The 22,836-nt window shown below is 41.5% G+C and overlaps 1 protein-coding gene across 11 annotated transcripts in view; it reads right to left on the minus strand.

Annotated features, from left to right (window-relative positions):
* Window positions 1-22,836, minus strand: part of Carmil1 (capping protein regulator and myosin 1 linker 1) — a 276,607-nt gene that overhangs the window by 71,694 nt on the left and 182,077 nt on the right. For 7 of the 11 annotated variants that reach the window (XM_031358896.1, XM_031358904.1, XM_031358900.1 and 4 more), the window contains exons 16-24: window positions 21,896-22,000; window positions 19,788-19,857; window positions 15,760-15,771; window positions 13,291-13,372; window positions 12,674-12,773; window positions 12,518-12,572; window positions 8,093-8,265; window positions 6,287-6,355; window positions 2,859-2,952 (exon numbers count right to left, since the gene is read on the minus strand). In XM_031358896.1, coding sequence (XP_031214756.1) covers window positions 2,859-2,952; window positions 6,287-6,355; window positions 8,093-8,265; window positions 12,518-12,572; window positions 12,674-12,773; window positions 13,291-13,372; window positions 15,760-15,771; window positions 19,788-19,857; window positions 21,896-22,000 — 760 coding nt within the window. The remainder of the gene's footprint in view (window positions 1-2,858; window positions 2,953-6,286; window positions 6,356-8,092; window positions 8,266-12,517; window positions 12,573-12,673; window positions 12,774-13,290; window positions 13,373-15,759; window positions 15,772-19,787; window positions 19,858-21,895; window positions 22,001-22,836) is intronic. The other 4 variants (XM_031358897.1, XM_031358895.1, XM_031358905.1 and 1 more) reach the window with 1 other exon arrangement.

A 22,836-nucleotide genomic window follows, 5' to 3' on the forward strand; every position in this document is an offset into this window, starting at 1 on the left:
TATTCGTTGATTTTTTTTCCAGTATTTATTTTTATGTCTGCAACACAAGTTTATTACACATTCAGATCTACTTCCAAGTGGCATTATACATCTCATTAAAAGTGCAATCCCTTGTCACGAGGACTGTCAATCCCTCCATCCTTCCTCACAATGCTGTACCTCATGTCACTGTGCACTAAAGCATCCCATTACTTTGCATCTCCACACTCTGTGACATCTCACATCTCACAGTATGACATTTAGTCATCTAAGGTCACCACAGCTGTGATGCCCAGGCATCTCATCTCTCTACACATTATAACTGACATCCCGCACACTGCCGCTAGGATTTCTGTGGACTTTATTTTGCCTTAATTCCCTCTTTGATGCGTTTCCTTTCTCTCAGCGCATCTGAACAACTTGAATGCCTCAGCTTTTGTCTTTAATTCTCAGGTGGGTTTGGTGGGTGCCTGTAATCCTAGCCAATTTCTTAGTGCCCTTCCCTTCTATTTCCTCATCTACACAGCTCGGATGAAGTAACCCATCTCCTGTGCTGTTTTAAAGACTGGACCACGATAATTTAGGTTAAACATTTCAATGGTATAACTTGCACTCATGTAGTTAGCCTATTTGTTAAGTGTCCACTAAGCATAATTAGGATATAACTTAATTTTTCCTATTTACATACATAGATACACACACATATGTGCACACATGCATGCATATACTTACACATATACAAATGAGTGTGTGTACGTGTGTAAAAACTAAAATTCAGAAAAATTAAGAAGTTGCTGAAGACTACAAAGCTAAGTAGAGTTGTGTCTGAGTTAGGGTCTCACGCTGTAGCTCAGACTGACCTTGGACTCAAGGAGATCCTCCTGGTATTATAGAGGTAAGCTATTATATTTAAAAAAGAACCGTTTTGTTTTGTTTTGGTTTGTTTTTTTTTTTTTTTTTTTTTTTTTTTTTTTTGGTTTTTTTCGAGACAGGGTTTCTCTGTGTAGCCCTGGCTGTCCTGGAACTTACTCTGTAGACCAGGCTGGCCTCGAACTCAGAAATCCACCTGTCTCTGCCTCCCAAGTGCTGGGATTAAAGGCATGTGCCACCACTGCCTGGCAAAAGAATTGGTTTTAAGGCCATATATTTCAAATAAAAATTAGGGATAATTTCTTTTGCTATTCTAGATCTTTCCCTGCCACTGCCTATTACTAACTTTTATTTAAAATGGTTAAGAAGTGTCTAAGCACACATTTTGAGGAGAATGAAACAATGTGAAAGTCACACGGCCTTTCCCTTTAAGAAGCTCATAGTCTGTGTGGTGGTATGAAAGAGAAATGCCCCCTGTAGGCTCGTGTCTTTGAATACTCGGTTCTCAGCTGGTGGGGCATCTGAGGGAGGTAATGGAATATTGAGAAGATGCAGCTTTGCTGAAGGAAGTGCATCTCCAGGGATGGGCAGGGGTTGAGGGTTTCTAACCCCACCTTACTTCCTGTTCTGCCAGTCTGCTTCTGGTGTATGGCTAGAAATGCGATCAGCTTCCTGCTCCTGCCCCCGGGCTTCCCTTCCCTGCTGTCATGTCTTCCTCTCTGTAATGGACTTGATCCCTCTGGAACCAAGAGCCAAACTTTTTCCTTCAAATTGGTTTTGGTTGTGGTGTTTTATCACAGTAACAGAAAGTAACTAAAAGACTCTGTTAGGAGAGAAAATGAAGAGGTGAGTACCTTAACTCCATCTCCAGGTCTGGAAGGGCCCGGAAGGCCATCTGCCAGTGGAGTGAAACTGCCCCCCAGGAATCATTGTGGGTGCTCTAGACATTAGATTTCAAACCCAAGAGCCAAGCACAGTAGTGTAGAAAGAGTTGAGTCCTGCCCATAGAAAAGCAATGGTTCTCAAACTTCAATTATCAGAAAAGTTAGTACAAACAGACTTAGTCTTGCCTTGGGTTCAATACTGCAGTCTCTTGAAATAGAACAAAAAGTTAGAGCTGGTGATAGATGGAGCATGAGGTGGGCAGAAGGCAAATCCTAGATAGACCTCATTCTATGTTAGGGAGACCAAGCTTTATTTATCCGAAAAGCTGCTAGTGAAGGACGGCATGAAGGTTTGCCCTCTTCAGGTTCACCATAAAGGATGGTGGCTAGTTTTTCTAACATGGAAAAGAGATAGGAGCTACCAAATGTGGCAAGTTCGTGGTGGGAGATGAAGTCTTAAAGAAAGGTATCATATGAACAAAGGGGCAAGAGAATGAGCAAAGAGCTTTAGAGTGCAGGATCTGGAAACTGCGTGAGCCTTAACTAAGGCAGATGTGAGGAAGAAGAAGTCAGGCTCGGGTCTGAAGGAGGACGCTACCATCAAACAGAGAGAACAAAGGGGGATAAAGAATTTTTAAAAATCCTAGGAAAAGCATCAGAGTAACAATGGAACATAGGAGCTCATCTAAACTGAGCAGAAGTGTAGCCATAAAAAGCAAAGGATGCTTGCAATCCTACCCTTTGAGAATGGAGGGAGAAGAATCAGAAGTGACCTGAGTCATATTCCGATACATAAGTAAGTCTGAGGCTATAGGAAACCTTGTCTCAAATGGAAAAAAAAAAAAAAAAGCCACAACAGATGCCTCCCCTCCCCACATTCTCCAAGGAAGGAGAGGTCTATATACTTGGCCATATTAATACTTTAAGAATGGTACTCTATTCTACTAAATGTTCATGAGAGCTTTCAGTCTTCATTATTTTTTTTTCCAAGCCCAGTCAGGAATTACACTAGTTATGACCTTAGGAATACATGGTTTTAAAAAGCTTTATGAAACAGTCATGGCTATATGTTCACAATAGGTATTAACACAACTTAATATACTCAAAGTTTGCAGGTCTCCATACCTTCTGCAGAGCCTCTTCTGTTTTCTCAGGGTTTGTTTTAAGAGCTTGAGAAGCATCATACATCGGAATTGGCATAAATCTCAGAGTGTAGTTCCTGGAGAGAGGAACAAAAACCATATATTTTAAAATGACTTTCTGTTACCTTAATTGAACACATTTTTAAATCTAAAAAGACAGTTCCAAAAATATCTTTAAAAAGCTAGATATGGTGGTACATGCCCCAGCATTCAGGAGACAGAGGCAGGCAGATGTCTGTGAGTTTAAGGCCAACCCAAGTCTACACCAGGACCACTTAGAGAGATGCTGTCACAAACAAACAAATGACAAACGAAAGAATATCTTTTTTAACCTTGATAGACTGTACACGCTTGTAATCGTAGTACTGGGGAAACTGAGGCAGGAGGGTTGTTTTGAGTTTGCAGCCAGAGGATTGCTTCGAGTTTGCAACCAGCATGGACTACACACAAAGTATCAGACCAGCCAAGGCTACACATAAATCCAGGCTTCAGAAAACGAAACAAAGCACTACCCTAAGTCACCCAGCCATCAAAGGCCCTGGATTGCAGAGTGGCTTTTGATATCCATATGCATTGAGATGACACCATTAACTTGCACTGTCCTACAAAACAGACACGAAGTTTATGTGCGTAGTTCTGCTTTCCATTTTGAATTAACATGAAAGGACAAAATCTTCACCTTAGGACAAGAAAGGTGAATGGAGAAAAAGTGTAGAAAGAAAGTCAACAACTGGTTTTATGGTTTCAGCTATCCGCTGATCTGAAGGTAGCTGGCAACCCATCCATGATACTCAGACCAAAATGGATGCAAGAGGAAACACAGAGACCAAAAAGATGCCAGACTGTTACTATCCACCAAATAATCTGTGCTATTCTGGCACCCTTTGGGTAAATATATCCATAACAGGAGAACCTCTCAAGAATAAGCCTCGGGAAAAGGGCGGCGTACCTGCCTAGGTACCTCAAGCCCTCTGAGCCTGTACAGCTTTCCTGCAAAATCAGCCAAAGAATGACCTTTTGCCAACTGGTGGTGACCTGGGCATCCATCACATACAATGGAGTGACACTAGAGTCATGCTCTGGATCTCCAGACAGTGAAGAGCTGTGAGTCTCATGGATATTTAGGTGGCTCTCACTGGAATAGTGCCTTAGCAACTAACCCTCTACGATAAGCCAATAACCATGGGGGGGAAAAAAAAAGAAAGAAAAAGACAAAAGGAATCATTTTGTTAGCAGCAAGATTTAGATTGCTGCTTCCTCATACAGAACACAGCCATCCAGTCCACTCGCCAGAGTACTTCCATATAGAATTAAACAAAGGAAGGCTGCCATCCCCTTCAACTTTAATTACTATGGTAGTGTGCTTTACAAAGTTGTTTGTTTAAAAAAAGGAACCAGCCAAGGGGAATTAAAAGACAATAAATCTTTTTTATAATCTTTCCTGCATCCAATTTTTATCACGTTACAGACCAGCGTGGTGTACTTACACATCAGTGATATGGAAGTGTTGGCATCTCAGAGCACAGCATATAGAACTGACTGACCCAGAGATATCGCTATCTACCTGGAGATGCTGAGTACTGAGTGGCTGTGTTCATGGCTGCTCTTAAATGCCAGCCTGGACTGGCAGTACTCCCTAAGCTTAGGGATGGCTGTAGTGATCCAAACACAGTGAAGATCACTGTTCCTACTCTAGGGACACAGGTGGTCTGTAGTCACAGACAGCTCTTGGTATACTGTGATGTGTAAGCTGCCTCACTCACACACTGCAATGGCCTGGGTCACTATAAAGAGAGAAGGTAGCCAGCCGTGGTACTTGCCTGGAATTCCAGAACTCTAAGGCAAGAGGACTGTTGCAAGTTTGAGGTCATCATGGTCTACAAACCAAGACAAGATCTTAAAGTGGGGGTAGGGGGACACCTTGGAACTGAATCCTTCTGATTTTGTACCCAGATTTCCTGGTTCAAGTAGAAGCATGTGGCTTTGGACCAGAAGGTATTTGGAGCTGGTCATGGTGGCACACACCTTTAATCCAAGCACTTAGGAAACAGAGGCAAGTGGATTTCTGTGAGTTCAAGGCCAGCCCGGGGTTACATAGCAAAACTCTCTCAACAAAACAAAACAACAAAAATAAAAACACTTGAAGAACATTAACTCTGATCCTCTCACTTGAAAAATAAGAATAAATGGAGAAGTGAGATATACAATATTCTTGCTGATAGGGCTGGAGACAGCACATGGAGCTGAAGCTCCTCCTAGCAGGCCTTTACAACAGGGGGTTGGGGATCGGGAAATGATACAGAACAGTGAGAGCATCCTCCCTTTCCTTGGGCAAGGGTTTCTCCATGGCAGCCCCCTGTCTCCCATTGTTTTAGACCATCTCCTATCCAAGGCTCAGAATCTGCTTAGAGCACTTCAGAAATCTTATGGTAGCCAGGGGCCACACTCTTGTTTCCTCGATGAATCACAGAGCCAGGGATTAATGAAGGAAGGTGAGGGTTCCTGCCTACAAGTCAGATAACTAGTGACACAGTTCCTTCTGATTCTAGAAGTTCCAGTAATAAATGTCATCTTTAACACTTCCTAAGGCTTCAACAATTATGACAAGAGGCTCTTGCAGACACTTGCCTGGTAACAGCACCTGCATCAATACAATGACGTCAAGGTCTGCCTCAGGAACCCAAAACCAAAAATCTTCATGTCCACTAAGCCCCTGAATTTCCCGTTTGCCTCACCTCAGCCTCTACGAACTGCTTTTTTACAAGACTGACAAGGGTACATGGATTCTCCATGTGAGGTTTTGCTCTTGTAGGTGAGCACTATAAACACCCCCCTTCTTTGGAGATACAATGATTGATTTCTTAGTTTACCACTGGCCCAAACAGAAAAGACTAGATTCTAGCATTATTTTCTTCCATGCCTAGAATTGCTACTTTTTCATTTCATTGACCAGTAAAGTACATTTGACAGCAAATAACAATTGTAGCTACCAGTTACAATTAAAATAAGTCATAGAAATATAAAAAAAAAAATGCCTGGGACTAACCACTTATTAATTTCACTTTTATTTTCTGGACTATAGACAACAATTTGCCCTCACCAGCCCCTCACATCTCCACTCTCATGTTGTCCAGATAAACAAAAGAGTTAACCCAGTGCAAAGACTGTGAGCCACAAAGGCAGTAGGAACAGTGGCCCTGATGAACACCTGCTTTGGCAGATCAGCACTTCAACGCTTGTTCTGTGCATTAGAAAACTCACATCGGCACATCGCCACTGTCCTGTCCGACTCCATGGCTGGTCTACAAAGATCTGATCTCTACTCACAGTTTCTCCTACCATCCCACAGGTGACACCAATGTCATTGGCTCTTTAGTGTTATCCCAGAGAAGAACCCTAATTAAAACTTACTTTTCCATAGCAACAGCTATATCTTGAAAGCCTTGTGCGGTAATGTTGTTTTTGTCCCAGATGACTGTCCTGTTTGGAAATGAAACCATGTCAACTGTCAGATTCTGAGGTGTGACCGGGATGACTCCCCTCCCTGGAGACAAAACTCTTTGAATCAACACTGTTTCTAGGCACATCCAGCCCTTTGACAACATTACACAACACTCATGCCATGCAAAGTAGTTACTTAATTTTGTAGAAATACCATAATGTCTTAAGTAAATCTAAGAATATGTGTTGGGCTGAATTCATAGCTATCTCTGGCTGCATGTACTGGTATGCAATTGGCAGGACATAGGTTGGACATGCTTATAAGCACTTTAATGGCATTATGTAAGCAAGGAATATCATTTATTTGTTTCATCAAGACAAAAATGGCTATTTCACCTAATACTGTCTGTCTGTCTATCTGTCTGTCTTCCTTCCTTTCTTCCTTCCTTCTTATCTTTCTCTCTTTCTTTCTCCCTCTCTTTCTTCCTTCTTCTTTCCTTGTTTCTTTCTGTTAGATAAGTTGAACCCATGATGCCATGTATGTTAAGCATGCACTATACCACTGAGCTATACTCCGAGCCTCTACACCATAGCTTAACTACACAGCTATCACACAAACATTTTTTAAAAACTATACCTAAAAGCACAGCAAGTATATTAGCTTTTTGTAATGCTTAAGACTGGAGACCAGCCAGCAGCTAGAGGACTTGGTCCCTCTGTTCTTCAGACAGCATCTTCATATTCACATAGAAACTGAAGCCCCTCACCAAAGACACTCCCCAGCCCTGTGTCCAAGATAAACAATCTCCAAGTCCAGAGACCTTCTGTATCCTCAAAACCTAGAGAGAACTTTGCTCTATCTCATGTTCTCCATTTCCCTGACCTGGTGTAATCTTGAGAACTTCCCTTACTCTGCTGCCAAAGACCAGGCTACTGTGAGCTAGGAGGCTGCTTACTTAACGGACCTTAGGAGAACTACAACCTTACCTTCTGAGCATGTGCACTTGTGAGGTTTTACGATTCCCCTGGACACACACTACCTTTCATTTGTCTGGAGGTCTTCGGCCTGATATTTACTGCCCTCCCATGCTAATCCTGATGGCCTCCATTAGCCACACTGACTTTCACTCCCCTTGCTACTGTTCTTGGCCTGTGGTTTCAGTTTAGCTAGACGGTTCTGATTCTGTGTTGTGCTAAGGAAAAGGAAGCATCCAAACAGAGCTCTAGGAGAGCAACAGGCATTTGCTCTTCAATCAACACACTGGCAGGCCAGTGGCAAACCCTGATCATTCTGTGGAACAGACAACAATGGGGCAAAGCCCTGGTGGTCCTGAAGAATTATGTGTGTAAAAAGTCCAAGGTTTGACTAAGAAACCGAAATGGTTCCCCTGGGGAACCAACCTTTGAAAAGAAGACTTCTTGTGCCCTTGTGTTTTGAGTCTTTATTACAGAGGTATTATTGCCTGACGATGCATCTCTTTAAACATGGCCTGTCACTAAAAGACACAAATATCTGGGCCTGTTCCCTCAGCATGGCCTGCAAAGATTTCCCTGCTTCTCACTGACATTATCTCTCTGGTAAGGTGTCAAGACTACATAGAAAAAGGCACCACAACAATCTGCCAGGGTTTTATATCACAGAGGACTTGGGAAGACAAACATCAGAAGAAATACTATGTGTTTCAGGAGTCCCAACCAAGTACTCTGGTAAAAATTTCTTCCCAGACTTGCCCAGAAGGAGCACCCAGCCCTCAGGGTCAGGCCAGTGGTGCCTACCTGAGTTTGGTGTTGATCTGTAGAGCCTTGGCCAGCATCTTCGCTCCCATGTCCCCCATGCCATTCCCACTGATGTCCACTTTGGTCAGGGAGGTGTTGCTGCCCAAGGCATTGATGATGATGGTGACCTCAGCCTTGAGTTTTGAGTCTGCCAGGGACAAGGACTGCAGAGGCTGTGGGGGGTAGGGGGCAGACATCATACAGCACTGAATGACTTCATCGAAGCAATGACCACTCTCCCACTCTCCATACAGAACTGAGGATGGGACTCATTGGATTTTCTGTTTTGGGAATTGCTGTCTAAAGCCATGGGTAGGGGTGAAGTTGGAACATACAGTAGACTTCCAGGGTAAACTGGTGCTTCATTGCTGAATATCTGCTGCTTCTATGGCAAGTCATAGGTCACAGAAGTGACCCATCTGAAGCACTATTCCTTTCTACCCAATTCATTTTTTCTATAGGTGAAAAGTAACTCTAAAACATGGGGGCCAAATACAAAATAAAACATATCCAAGATGAATAATGTTCAGCCAATTAATACTTCCTAGGCATTTACTATACCCATCTTCTGCTTCCTCTTTCCATGTGTGATTTACTTAAACCTCTCAGCCACCCATTACATGAACATGATTGTCATCCTCAGTCACTAGACAAGAAACAGAAGGGCTAAGCAACTCAAACAACCTCACAGTTAGAAGATGACGGGCATGGGGCAGATGTGTTTGTGTGTGTGTGTGTGTGTGTGTGTGTGTCTGTCTGTCTGTTTGTCTGTCTGTCTGTCTGTCTATGTACATGTTTATAATCCCAGCTCTTGGGAAGTAGAGGCAGAAAGATAAGAAGTTCAAGGCTAGCCTCATAAAATATTCAAAACCAGCATGAAGTACATGATATTCTATCTAACCAAAAAGCAATACAGCAAAACAAAACAAAGTCATAGCATTAGAACAGAGCTGAATCAGAGTCAGCTTGAATGATCTAGTTTCAGAGCATGTGCTCTCAACAGCTATTTTAGAACATTTTTGGTCATCATCCTTTAGCTGTATCTTAAGTTTCCATCAGAAGATATTCCTGTGATTGAAGAAACAAAATGTCAAATCTGTATGACCACACATCGTATGTGACTCTATAGAGACTGAAAGCCACTCAGGCTGGATACAGGTTTGGTCTGGCCTTCAGGGTACATGACTAAATACTCAATAGGGCTTCTTTCTGTGCTCGGCTCCTTCTAACTGCTCTACTGTCTCCCTAGTCCTGTGGGCATCTGCGTTTGCAAGAGTCAGTGCAGGGGTGAACCCCAAGACATGTACCAACAAGGCATGAAAGGTCCCAGTTCAGACATCTTCTGTCATGTTTGAAGTATTGTACTCTGGCCTCATTCCTTCAAGCAGCTCTGGAACCCCAGGCAGGTAAAAAGACTAGAAGCTGAGTGAGTTCCATGACAACAATGTAAGATCTACCTGTGCCTGCTCCACCAGGTTGTACTGAACATGCATCAATGTGTATGAAAGAGGTCTCTATCAATGATGTACAAAGACAGGGTGAAGGGGATGGAGTTAAAATTTAGATGTCAGGCACGGCGGCTCATACCCCAAATCTCAGCACCTGGGAGGTAGAGGCAGGGGGAAAAATTGTGGCCAGACTATACTGTATGAGGCCCTGTTTCAAAAAGAAGAGGAGGAAGATAAAAAATAAAATACTCAAATATCAACAGAGAACTATTATGTGACTTAGTTAGACAGAGTGACTAGACTACCATCTTGGCATGAGCCAAGCGGCTGCTCAGACTTAACCCAAGATAATCAGAAGGCAACAGCAGATCAGTCAGAGTCAAACCCAAGCAAGTAAAAGAGACTGCTGGTGACTAAGGCGATAGCATCTCAGACAGAAAGCTAAGTGTACGACAGTGTTCTCACTATTCTACATTCAGATAAGTGGAAAACAATAAAAAATTCTCAGATTCAGAGAGTATAATGTTATAAAAAGCAAGACAAAACAAAACATGCAATACCACCTCATGAAAAGCAGTAGTCATGTCTCACCATTTCTACACTCTGTCTTCCACTACTACCAAAATGATCTACCGTACCTTCTTTGTCATACTGGGAAATTGCCAGATCTCTAAGCTACTCTTCCATCACTACATTCCAATTCTAATACACAAACTAACACTTAGGAATAATGGGAATGGGGCATGGGATGGGGTGGGAGCCTTGAATTGCATACATATTTATAAGGTCAGTTCTTCCTGATGCATTGCATTCCTATATAGCCTTGCCACCTGAATGCTTAATGTTTAATCTAGACTCAGCCTCCAGGTTGCTGGTCACCCTGGGGGGAAACCCATCCTGTTCTGTGGAATACAACAGGGTTTTCTATGCAATCCTTCAGAACAGATTCTCTGTCCTGTTGGCTGCTCACTGTCACCATCTCATGAGTCTGGATGTAGTCACCTTCATCTACAGTTGAAGATGATACAGAAGCTCTTGAGAATCTGGGTTTTCCCACTGAGCATTGTGTGCAGTTCTGAGTGACTAAGATATCCCATGGTTTGCCAGAGAACGTGTTCCACAGAAGGCAAAGTGTCAAAGGCAGAGATAACATTTTGAGTGTCCAACTCTTATAAGAAGTAAAACTGAAAATAGGCTCAAAGCAATTGGTTTTCTGTGGAATAAATATTTGAATGCATGAGGCTCAACTCCTAATCATTTTAAATTGGTCTGCATATTATAGATTCCTAAGTAAAAGAAAAATTGATGGTAATTGCCTTTTGAAAAACCCACATCATTTTCAGTGACACAAAAATAAAAAGCTATTCACTGTAGAGTTATTAGCAACATACTAATCAAACTTGTAACTTGGCAGAATTCACATTTACATAGCAAATTTGTCATCTGCAAATGTGTTTTCAGGTGCATTTTAAATATCAAAATTATCTTTAAACAAGAAACTAAAACTGCAAAAACAGTTTGAAGACCCTTAAGCAATGAGTAGAACTTGAAATAATACACTCTTCATGAACTTAAAAACTTCTTAAATTATTTACTAAGACACATATTTGGGGATAAATAAATACTAAGTATGATTTTGTAACATTAGGTTCCCAAATCAGGAAATCTGTTAATAACGCAGAGTGGAGTAAAGTCAAATTAAATGTATAAAATTAGTATTACATGCCAATTCTATCTTTGCCTTTAGTAATCTAATATAAGAGGAAAAAAATCCTGAGATTAGTAGTAGGTGAGAACCCAGCAATACAGCAGAATCCATTAAACAATAAATTAAATTGTTTAGCCAAGGTTAGAAATTACACACTCCTGTCAGAATGTCAAGAAAACAGAATTTTCACCTCTCAGACGTGGAAAGGGCTATCAGGGCAGAAATCTGGAACCCCACAACCCCACAGCTGCCTTAGGGGAGGCAGCTTACTGTTGCCATAGAAGTGTCTATCATTTCCTAGCAGAAGTTCAAAAAACAGAAGTGCTATTTTTTCAGAAGGTGACATACTTCGCCTGATTCATGTAAGAAGTTACTCTACCACCCATAGTGTGACTCTTTGAAATGGCCACAAGAATTTGAATTTTAGAAAGTGTGTTTCGAGATTGAATATGACTTAGAAGAAAAGGACTTAAGGCGCATCAGTAAAGTGGAACGCAAGACACAACACTCTCTGTTGAGTGGATTCGTGACAATGCTTTACTTTATCAGTTAAATAGCTCCCTTTTCTTACACACAATAGGATGCTACTTGAAGTTAAATGCTGTCACTCTGATCTAAGTCTTGCTCAGAAGCAACTAGATGGCCCAGAAATATAAGAAAATGATAAGTGTTCAAGCAGCCATTTATGATGAGAGGAAACCTCCCCACTACCTGAAATGTATAATTACTAGGTAAAGTCCAAGGTGAAAACACGATATTTCTCAGTCTAACACAGGGCAAAACAACCAGCTAAGTAATTTGCAGATTCATATTTTAGCTGGATAGGATACAGAAGGGTTTAAGAGCCAATTTATATCTTTGAAAATCTCTTAGTTTGAGCCAATGAGAAGATGCAGTGGTCAAAGTCCCACTGCCAAGGCTCATAGCCTAGAATCTCCTACAACCATATCGTGGAAGAAAAGAACTGACCCCTAAGAGTTGTCCTCTGATGCCCAGACACGTGCCATGGAACTTGTGAGGTGAGTGCACACACACACACACACACACACACACACACACACACAAATAATAATGTTTTCAAAAGTTCTTAGTTTTAATCTTTCTGATAGATTGAAGAATAGAATTTAAAGTATTCAAAACTCTACTAAAGCATGCTCCATTTTTAAAATACCGATAAAATCTACACGTGAATTATCTGAAAGCACCTCAGCATCGGCCCAACAGAAATAATCGCAAAAAGGCAAGCAAAGCGCGGCGCGTGATACTCACAGATTCTTCATCTTGGATCATCTGCACTAAGTTGTCCAACACGGGCGTCAGATTTCTAAAGAGATTTTAAAGACGTGGACAGTGGGATCAAATCAAAAGCTGTCAGGAGGCTGGTTTATTTTCATCATTGTCATATAAAGAATTCAAAACTCTTACTTGGGTTTCATATTATTAAAATTTTTGCCTAACGCCAGGTGCTGTATTGATCTGTTTTTACTGAGCCACACAATTAGGGTAGATAGGTCGGACTCTAAACCTGGAAAGAAGAGTACAAGACGAAATTAGGACACATGTGACAAGTGACATCATACAGTGGGATGGCTGCCTGTATTGAGCTCAGCGCCCCATGACCCTTAGCCTTTATCCTCAGCAGAGCTCTCTACCCTCTTTCATGTCCTCCTAGTTCACAGGGGTGAGCTCATTTTCTATAGACTTACAGTTAGTAATTGTGCAAAGTCAGCAGCATCCAGAAATCATACTGGTGAACAGTTTCCCCTCTCCCGCCATACTGCTCATTTGTATGTAAGTTTTCTATGCAAAGTTAACAGGCTCAAGTCACTCACTAAACCAGCAGGAATGATGCTAATTAAGCAAAAGTTTTGAAATAATTTAATGACTACCAAGAATCTAAAAATTCTGGGCTTGAATCTTGACCACAGGTGGAAGGATACTTTATGGTGTGTTTTAGAATTTGTATATTGGGCTGTGGCTAGCAGGCCAGTTCCTCTTGTCTTGCTTCTTCCAGTAACATTTGAGTTTCTTTTGTGACGTACCGTTGTCGGAGATATCTAAGCTGGTGATGTTGTGGATTTCAGCGATGCAGCCTTCTAATACTTGAGCTCCTCCTGACCTCAGCTACAGAAACAGATCAAACACAAAATAAAGCCATCTTCCTGCTGCAGGAGAGCCTGAAAAATCACTAACACAGTGTCTTAAAATCATCAACTCCCAATCACTATAAATGGAGGGAGGATGCTATTACAATGGTAAAGGAATGATACTGTTTCCTACACCACACAAGCCAGCATTAAATCCCAAATGTCTTTCAAAAAGAAAGGTGGAAAGTGGAACTGGGTAAGTTGAGTTGAACTGCTCAGTGGAGAGCTGGGGATGTAGCTCAGTGTTGGGCACTAACTGCCCTGCTCAGGGCCCCAGGGTTAGTCTCCACTAGCAAAAAACAAACCAAACAACAACAAAAGTGTGTCAATGTATACAAGCTTTTATTCTAATTCTGGAAATTGAGCAAATCCCTCAGACACTAAAACATGAGTGTTTCAACCTATTGCTCCCTTCTGCTTCCAAGATTTGACTTCATCTATCCTTAGGGAACAGTAAGGCAGGCAGCCATGGGAGACAAGCTCCCCATCCCTGAGTCTTTCCCTATGAAGTCAAAGCAAATATCAGGAGGCTCACATCTTCTTAACTCTCCAAAAACACTAGACTACCGTAAGGCTTCCCTACAGGATGCAAAGTGCCCACCTTGTGGTCCTTCCTGCTCAGGAGATGTATTATCTAACTGGAGAAGACGAGTTAACATTTACTAGGAATTCACTACATACCCAGGAACATGAAACATTTTTACAGCATTTATATCAATTTCTACTCTAGATTTATGTGAAACCATTTTCTACATGTCCGAATTGATACAGGAATTTAAAGGGTCTTTATTTCATATTTCATATGCAATAGTTTTATGATGCCTTGCAGTTAAACATACAAACTCTGCTGTGTACTCTTGCATGTTGAGCACAGATTTTTGGGTTCATAGGATTACTTCAGGGAATTCTATTATTTATACTTTTTAAGGTGATAGCAAATTGCTGTCAGGTATGTTGGCTGAGAGTCACTTAGAGGGAGACGTCTCAGGGAACAGCCCTACGGCAGAGAGCCTGCCTGACTCTTCTCACTCTCCAGGGCCATGTCCACAGGGATGGGTAGAGTCCCAGGACTCCTGTAGATGCTCTAATTCAGCATGCTCAAATCCTTTACGCATAGACCATGTGGGAGCTGCATGTGAGGTACACATGACCTCCCCTGACATGAGTTCACATCCAGGTTACTCCACCACTCAACCCTACACAATGCCATGTGAGGAGCCTCTAGGCTGTACTGTTTGGGGACTGGTGACAGGAGAAACAGCTCGGATCTGTTCAGTGTAGACACCATTTTCTCCAAATACTCTGAACCCACAGTGGATGATCTCTCAGATGCAGATTCCAAAGCTGCCGAGGAACTGCTGTATTTCGCTAGTTATTTTCAGGTGTTCTCGAGCTTTAGCAAATACCTATCAAGCCTGTGTTACCACGGCAACTCCAAACAAACCTTGTTTGTTTTTTTTTCCCCCAACATAAAATTTTAAGGATTTTAATTTTATTTTGGGTTTGATTTAAAATTCATTCGTTAGTTAGTTTGTTTGTTTTGTGTATGCATGCACACACATGCTTGGGTACTCTTAGAGACCAGAAGGCCCAGAGCTAGGAGGTTGCTGAAGCACTCAGCCACTCTCACTGGCATACCTAGAGGCTCCCAGCATGATGCTATTTCAAGAGCCACCTGTGGGCTCAGACCCAGCTATAAGTAAGGTCAGAAATTCAAAACAAATTCCTCAGAGACTTTAAAAACAATTGCAGGCCTATTCTATTGCACATAATTTTGAAAATGAAGGGTTTGTATATTTATTTTGTCTTTGTAGATCTTTCTAGCACTTAATTCTAAATACTTTTTATAATGTGTCACTTTGAGACTGTCAATTTTAAAAGTAAACAGAAAAAGAAAAACAACGCGGTTCTTCACCATAAGTAGCTATTGAGATGCCACTGCCCAGGTCACAGCTTTGTTAACACTTGAAGCAGGCCCGCCTAGCACAGTGTCAAAAATGAAGGAGAAATGACTCAAGCCAGCACCTCAAGAAACACAACATGATATTCAGAGCATGAAAAGGGAGACAATTTAAGAAGATAACCCCAAGCTCATTGGCCTTTCTGACATGTATGCGCTGACAGTGATTCCTGTGGAGAAATAAATTGTACAAGAAAATCCCCCCACTCTCTCATACAGTGCAGTAAAATACTCCTTTTAAAGAAATGGAAAATGCAAATGACATGCAGTAATTGATTCTGTTCATTTTTGTAACTATTTTTAGTGATGTAGCATAGACACACAAAACTAGTATGTTTTTCAACACTTAAAAAAATAATGAAATAGTTGAAGACATCTAGATTGTTGATGTATGAAGTACTTACACAGTGGCCAAGCTAAGGGAAGCCCAAGAAGGAAAAAGACAAAAGAGCATTATCAACAGCAGGCAGAACAAGAGTGAAGGCAGAACTGAAGCCTCTACAGTGCACCGCCTAAAGCATCAGTCCCAAGAAGTACTTCCAACTAGAAGGTGCTTCCAAACACAATCCAAAAATTTAAATAACATCTTTAGTTACCAAGAATATCAATTACATTTATAGGTTATTAGGCGCCCAGAATTCCCTTAAAGCTAAAGCTTTTCCAAAACAGTAAAAGCATTCCCATTACTGTAAATGAAAATCCTTTTAAATGAATTTGCATAATTAGAGCCATGTGTGCATATGTGAATATAAAACTGGTTTTTAAATCATGCTCATTTGCATCCCATACACTAGCATTATTTAAAAGAAGGCAAGATTGAGCTGGGTATGGTGGTGGGTGGTGGTACATTTATAATCCCAGCACTCAGGAACTAACTCTGCAGGAAGCTTGGAGCTTCAAGCCAGACTGTGCTTCCAGTCCAAGATGGACAAGAAAGCAAGACCTTAACTCCAACAATATCCAACAGACAATAAAAAATAAGCAAAATGGAGCCTGTGTGGTTGTATACACTTGTAATTCCAACATTTGGGGAACGGGGATTGCTACAAACTTGAGGACAGTCTACTTGGACTACATAGAGAATCCCTATGATTCCAGAGATGTATAAGATCTTGTCTCAAAAACAAAACAAAACAAAAACAAAAAACAAAAAGGAAAATCCGAGAGCAGTTCAATGTTAGAGCATCACTGAAGAATTTAATTGTATTTTCTCAGGAGACTGTCCTCTTGCTCAGGGTGGCAGAACACTGTACATGATTCAGTTCTGAGTGAAAAGTCGAATCTAGCATTCAAGCATGTATCTAATGGGAACATAAAGTGTGATAACACACGCTTAGGGTCCCAATCCTTGGGATTAGCAGTTCAAAGTTATCCTTGGCTATGAAGCAAATTTGAGGACAGACAGGTCTATAGGAGACCCTGTCTCACAAAATTTAACATACCTTTCAAAACTATTTTTAATATTGTATTTATCTAATTATAGGGGGGAAAGTTGTGTGGAATTCTTCCATGCTTCTGACTAGCATTCTAAGATTGAAGAAAGCTGTGCTTAAGATAGATAAACTGAGAAGTTAATAGTAAAACAATGTTTCTAACGTTAAAGAAAGTTTCTTCTTTCTGAGAGCAATGCATAAACTTTCTGAGAGCAAGCAGTACCCCAAACAGGAAACTGATAGTTAAAGCCTGGAAACAGTAAGTGTCCCAACACAGATTATCCTGTAACTCCCAATACCAAGCAAGTGTGGAACAAAACACTGTAATCGCTTAGAAAATAATTTTGTGCTTCACCAATTTTAATGAGCAGCATTTTAACACATAGCCAGGAAGTATGGCTACTGGTCCTGTAACTCCAGCTATAAAACTGTGGAAGAACATAGGGCTATGTATGATACTATAAGGCTTGTTTTATTAGCATTGTAAATTTTCCTATAACCAATACATGAAAGACCCAAATTAAGGTAAAATTATCATAACAATGATCAATTCCACTGTCAAAAATCACTCATTTGATCTGGATTCCCATCATCATAAAAAGAAAAGTAGAAGCTCAAAGGTTCTGTCTTTGAAGGTTGACTTTAGAAACTGCTGTGATCTCCCTTCCCTCAAATGTATCAATTCTCCTAATGCTTCGATTTCAGGGGTACACCACCATGCCTGGCCTGCCGGACACTTTTAACTTACAAAATTATTTTGTATGGCTGACCTAATATTACCTTCCAAAGATTTTCAAAACACAAGAAGAATAAGTTTTAAACCAGGTCCACCTGGTAGTCTTTGATCAAGGTCCTATCTCAAAATAGCTGAGACAAAAATATAATCATAATGAATGTTCTAATGATTGCCAATGCTGGTATTAACAGAGCTCCCTCAGAGAGCTGGATTGCTTCAAATACTTGAGATTTTTACCATTTCCTTATACGTATATGGGGTCAGCAGATCACTCATGCCTGTCACAGCTTGATTGTGGTAAAAGAATATCTTATCAAGCTGAAAAGCCACTGTTGAGTCACAGCCAATGTAGTTTGGCCTGTTTTTGGTCACAGCAGTCTCACAACTTCCTGTTCCCTAGGGAATGACCCTTAGCAGCTCCATGACCCCAGCAAAATGTTAATAAGAGAAACGTTTTATGTTGCTGGAGTTGGTTTCTACTCTATGTCTAGCTTTATAAGCATAGGGCCAATGATCACATTTACAGCTCCATTACTCAAAATTTGTATTCTAGGGTTTTGGTTTTTGTGGAGTTTAGCTTTTCTGAAACAATAAGATCTCAATCGTGACCTTTACACAAAAATTAATGACAAAATCCATCACTGACACTTCATATGGAACAATTCCAGGTTTGTCAACTTCATATATGACTCTTCATATATGTCTACAAATCTCACTCAGTATCTAGCATCAGCTTGGCGCCTGCCATTTTGTGAAGCAATAAGGGGGACCAAGTATTACATAAACATTGCCCTCTAAGAAGTCACATGCTGGCTAGGAAAGCAAACAAGAGGCAAATTTATAATTGTGTGAATGCTGCATATCAAGGAAGGTGTGTGGCAGGCAGAGACACTGACAGGAACACAGCCAGAGAGGATGACTTAGGGTACGTTTCCAAACAGAACTCCTTTAGATCTTCTGACATCCTCCTAGGGGAATACTAATCCTTCTTCCATCACACACACACACACACACACACACACACATACACACACACACACACACACACACAGTCATACACACACACACATACACACACACACACATTGAGATTCAGTGACATCATTGATAATGGCTCATCTACACTATCAGCCCAGACTGGATCTGGGATCACCCAGAAGGCTTAATTTGTGACATGTCTGCTGAGGCATTCCCAGATCAGTCTAACTGAGGGAAAAAGTCACAGACGATGTAGGCAGTAGCATCCTGTGAATTGGGGGCCCTGGGTTTAATTACCAGGAGAAAACAAACAGCAGCAGAACTCACTGCTCTCTGCTTCCTGGCCACGGCTACGGTGTGACAGCTGCCTGGTTCTCTGCATCCTGAGATGATGGCAGCCTTAGACGGTGAGCTGACATAAAACCTTCCTTCTCTAAGTTCCTTCTGTCAGATGCTTGTCACAGCAATGAACAGAGTGACTAATGCATCAGCCAGTCTGTCTAGGATGACACAGTCTGACGGATTTATAAGGAAGTCTGGCGTTGACCTCAACCCTCAAGGACAGTAGCCTTGAGAAGGAAGAGGCTTAGGAGGGACCAGAGCACAGCAATCCTAAAGGCACAAACAGGAATAGAGACTCCATCCTGCTGGGAAGAAGAGATGAAGAAGGCATACTGGTCAAAGCGAGGCTCAGAGCAGGCAAGTGTCTGCGGTTGGGGCTTGTCTTCCTAATGCCCACATGAGTTGATAGTTTCTAAATGAGGAAAGTCTAGGTACCCTCTAATACACACAGGCATTTACGCTCGATTCTTCTCTGAGGCCTCCTCTATTGGAACTGTTCTGTAATATCAAGAGATATTGTAATGTTCCTGTCTTAAACCAAGGTATTAAAAGAAGTTATTAAGAAGATAGCCATTTGGTTTTACACCCTACAAATCCAAGTTCAGCTCTAAACATTGGTCCCCTGAAACCAACGTGGTTCACTGCTATTCATGATGCGAAGCTAGTTGATGGCTTTGTATCGAGGGGAGACATCATAAAACACTCAGGCAACAGGCGCTAAGAATGAGGGGAATGTCATTAAAAGCATCCTCGAATGTTATCGGAAAGGTGTTCCGTGGTGACTTGTAGACAAAATTGCAAAACACAGAACATGTGAAACTTGCATAATGTCTTTTTCTGCTTCACTTCTCCCTGTGGAATCACAATATTACACTCGCCCAGGAAGATTGCAGAAACAATTTTGAGGCTGTTATCTGTTCCAGTGCTGTCAGGGTGGTCTTACCTCACAGTTGCTGAGATCCAGAGAGACTCCCTTCAAGCTATGATTGCAGGCCAGGCCCAAGAGCAGTGCTCTGAGGAAAGGAAACACACATATTAGGCACAATTTCACATGAAGATCAGTAATGTGCACACAATGGCACTTTCTCACACATACACAAAGCAATCACACACAAATACACACAAACACACACACACACACACACACAAACACAAAGCAAGCACACTGAATAAAGCTTGGAAACTCAACCTTTTCTGAAACACAGGCCAGGCACCATACACTCTCTCAGTTTTTGAAAATGCCAACTGCATTTTGAAAACAGTGGACACGTGACACTTCTGTATTCTTCTGTCTGACAAGAGGTGACTCTATCATAAATGCAAGCCTTGGAAACACTACTGTTCCTATGCAAATAAACCCACAGCTCACCTAATTGCATACTGAAATCAAATTGTGTTCATCATAGATAAATCCCACCTGCATCTGCTTGGGAACCGTATTAATGAATGTTCGAATTTACTGTGCTTGTTATTAGCATAGCACAGTGAGGCTGGCATTCCCTAAGGAATAGACAATGATGGAGTCTGGTTCTACAGCATTCCAGAAGGTGAGATGAGAGCTAGATGAGTTTATTAAGTCACCTAACAGAGAATACAGGTGAAAATAAACACCCTGGAGATAAGAAGGTACATGTCTTGTAGCTGTGTCCAGTATCCTGGCAGTCCAGACACCTGTGGGACCAGGGCAGATGTCATCTCTCTTCCATAAATGGAAAAGAGTAGTTTCATTGCCCTGATATCAACACTCTTAAGAAAGTAGATTGATTTCACTGCCATAAGCAGTGGAGTCCTATGAAGTTCAACACCACTGAGAACACCTGGAGCCACATGTGCACAAGCAGCTCTTCAGTTCTACAGAACAGAGGCTCAGTGGGCAAAGGCACCCACTTCCAGGTCCAATGACCTGAATTCAACCCTGTAACTCAAGATGATAGACAGGACCAATTTCTGCAAGGTGTATTTACTCAGGCACACACACACACACACACACACACACACACACACACACACACAGTAAATAAATGGAAAAAAGTCAACCTCATGATGAATTCAAAGCTGAGCAGCAGGAAGGAAAGAGACAGTGGGCAGGACACAAGGCAGACAGCGCACACACTAAACACCTTTTTGTAGGCAGTTCCTATGTGGAGCAACCCCTGGCCCCAGTGCTCCTAGAGAAAGGGTCTCCACCCAGGCAAAGGATCTATATGCCAAAGAGTGTGAGGGCACAGGGAATGTGGGAAGGAGGGATTAGCTCCTGCCAGGTCCTTGAGAGTTTGTCCTTCCAGCAGTTCTCTGGACTTGTGCACACTCTGAGAGCTCCCAAGTAGCCAATGTACAGCCATTCTACACGTGCAAAGGTCAACAACACTTACAAAACTCAGAAACTGAACTTTCCACCAAAACCATCCTGTGTGTGACAGCCTCCTTATGAGCAAGGAGGACTAAGCTCACAGCAGGATCAAAATAAATATTAGCTGAAGGAGTATATCAACGATATGATCAACATTTAAAAGAATCTCTATGGAATATTAACCTTGACAGCTGTTTTAACAAGCTACCGGAAGACAAATCTTGATCAGTGTGTGTGTGTGAGATCAACCAAACATCAACTATTCTTACCTGTAACTACCTTGTTACAAATTGATTTCCTTGTATAGAAACAACAGCTAGTAAATATGACTACTAGTACTAGTAGTAGAAATAGTTAAACATTGGTTAAAACATACACAAAAGAATGGTCTGGTTAGAGGTTTAAAAAGACAATGGTCTCTGAGAAAACATCTCAAACTTCCTTCACTTTTGTACACTAACTACGTCAATGCCCAGAACACAACTTTTATGTGACATCGTTTACAGAAGCCCACAGGAAAGACTAAACTAGAAGATACTGCAAAGCAACATCCACTGTACACTGTTTACTATTAACCTGTACATCACTCTCCTGCCTCAGAAGCCTTTCTCACAGGCCTGTTCTGCCTCCCTTCTTTCCAGCACATTCACAATCACAAATGTAACATTAAAAGCTCTGGAGATGACAAATGAATCACTCACTTCAAGGGCTCGGGAGACAGTTTTGTGCCGGAAAGATTGATTTGGATCAAAGCCAGAGAACTGCTGAAAAACTGCTTGAAAGATGGAGGGACTTCCTTTCCTTTCCTGGAAAAAAAAAAACAAGATACAAGCATCAAGAGTGGTGACATTTCATCCACCCTGCAGACAGGTGAGATACACAAAATTGGCCAGACCTCCAGAAGAACAGTAAAGAAGAAACAAGTATCTAAATGATAATTTAAGAGTGTAAGGCCATTACACCCACAAGACAATTTATTCCTATTCTTGGTATCTAAAAATCTCACTGTATTTTAGCCCACTGATCTTTAAGAAACATTAAAAAAAATAAGGAGGTCAGACTTGAGTGTTGTTCACTAAGGGTCAGAGCTTTGCCACTTGATGGTCTCAGTGGTGCAACTGAAGGCGCATTTTGGCAATGTGCTCACTGACGGTTCATTAGCTTGTTTGCCTATGTGCTGTTTACAGAGCTAGAGACTGATCCTAAGACTCCATGCCCGAGAGGCAAGCATTCTAACACCGAGCCACACACCAGACTCTGTTTTTGAGACAGTTTCATGCAACCCAGGCTGCTTTTAAATTCACTATAGAGCCAAAGACTACCCCAAATTCCTCAGCTTCCTGTCTCTGTCTTTCAAGTGCTGGGATGATAGAAACATTTTGTTTTGATGTCTTACTATGTACTCAAGGCTGGCCCAAAACTTGTTAACTTCCCGCTTCTCCCTTCCAAACACAGGGATGACAGATTAACCCCACAACAGCCAGTGGGTAGTATGATCAGATCAACAGGTCATCTCAATGAGCTGGTCACCTGAAGTGGAACTGAGGGACAGTGCAGGTGAATGGTATCAAGCCTGTATGACCAGTTGATCTACCACATTCACACCATAAACCTAAATCATTTTAAGTCCAACATTATTATA

Source organism: Mastomys coucha, unplaced genomic scaffold (assembly GCF_008632895.1).
Source record: "Mastomys coucha isolate ucsf_1 unplaced genomic scaffold, UCSF_Mcou_1 pScaffold7, whole genome shotgun sequence".
NCBI lineage: Eukaryota > Metazoa > Chordata > Mammalia > Rodentia > Muridae > Mastomys > Mastomys coucha.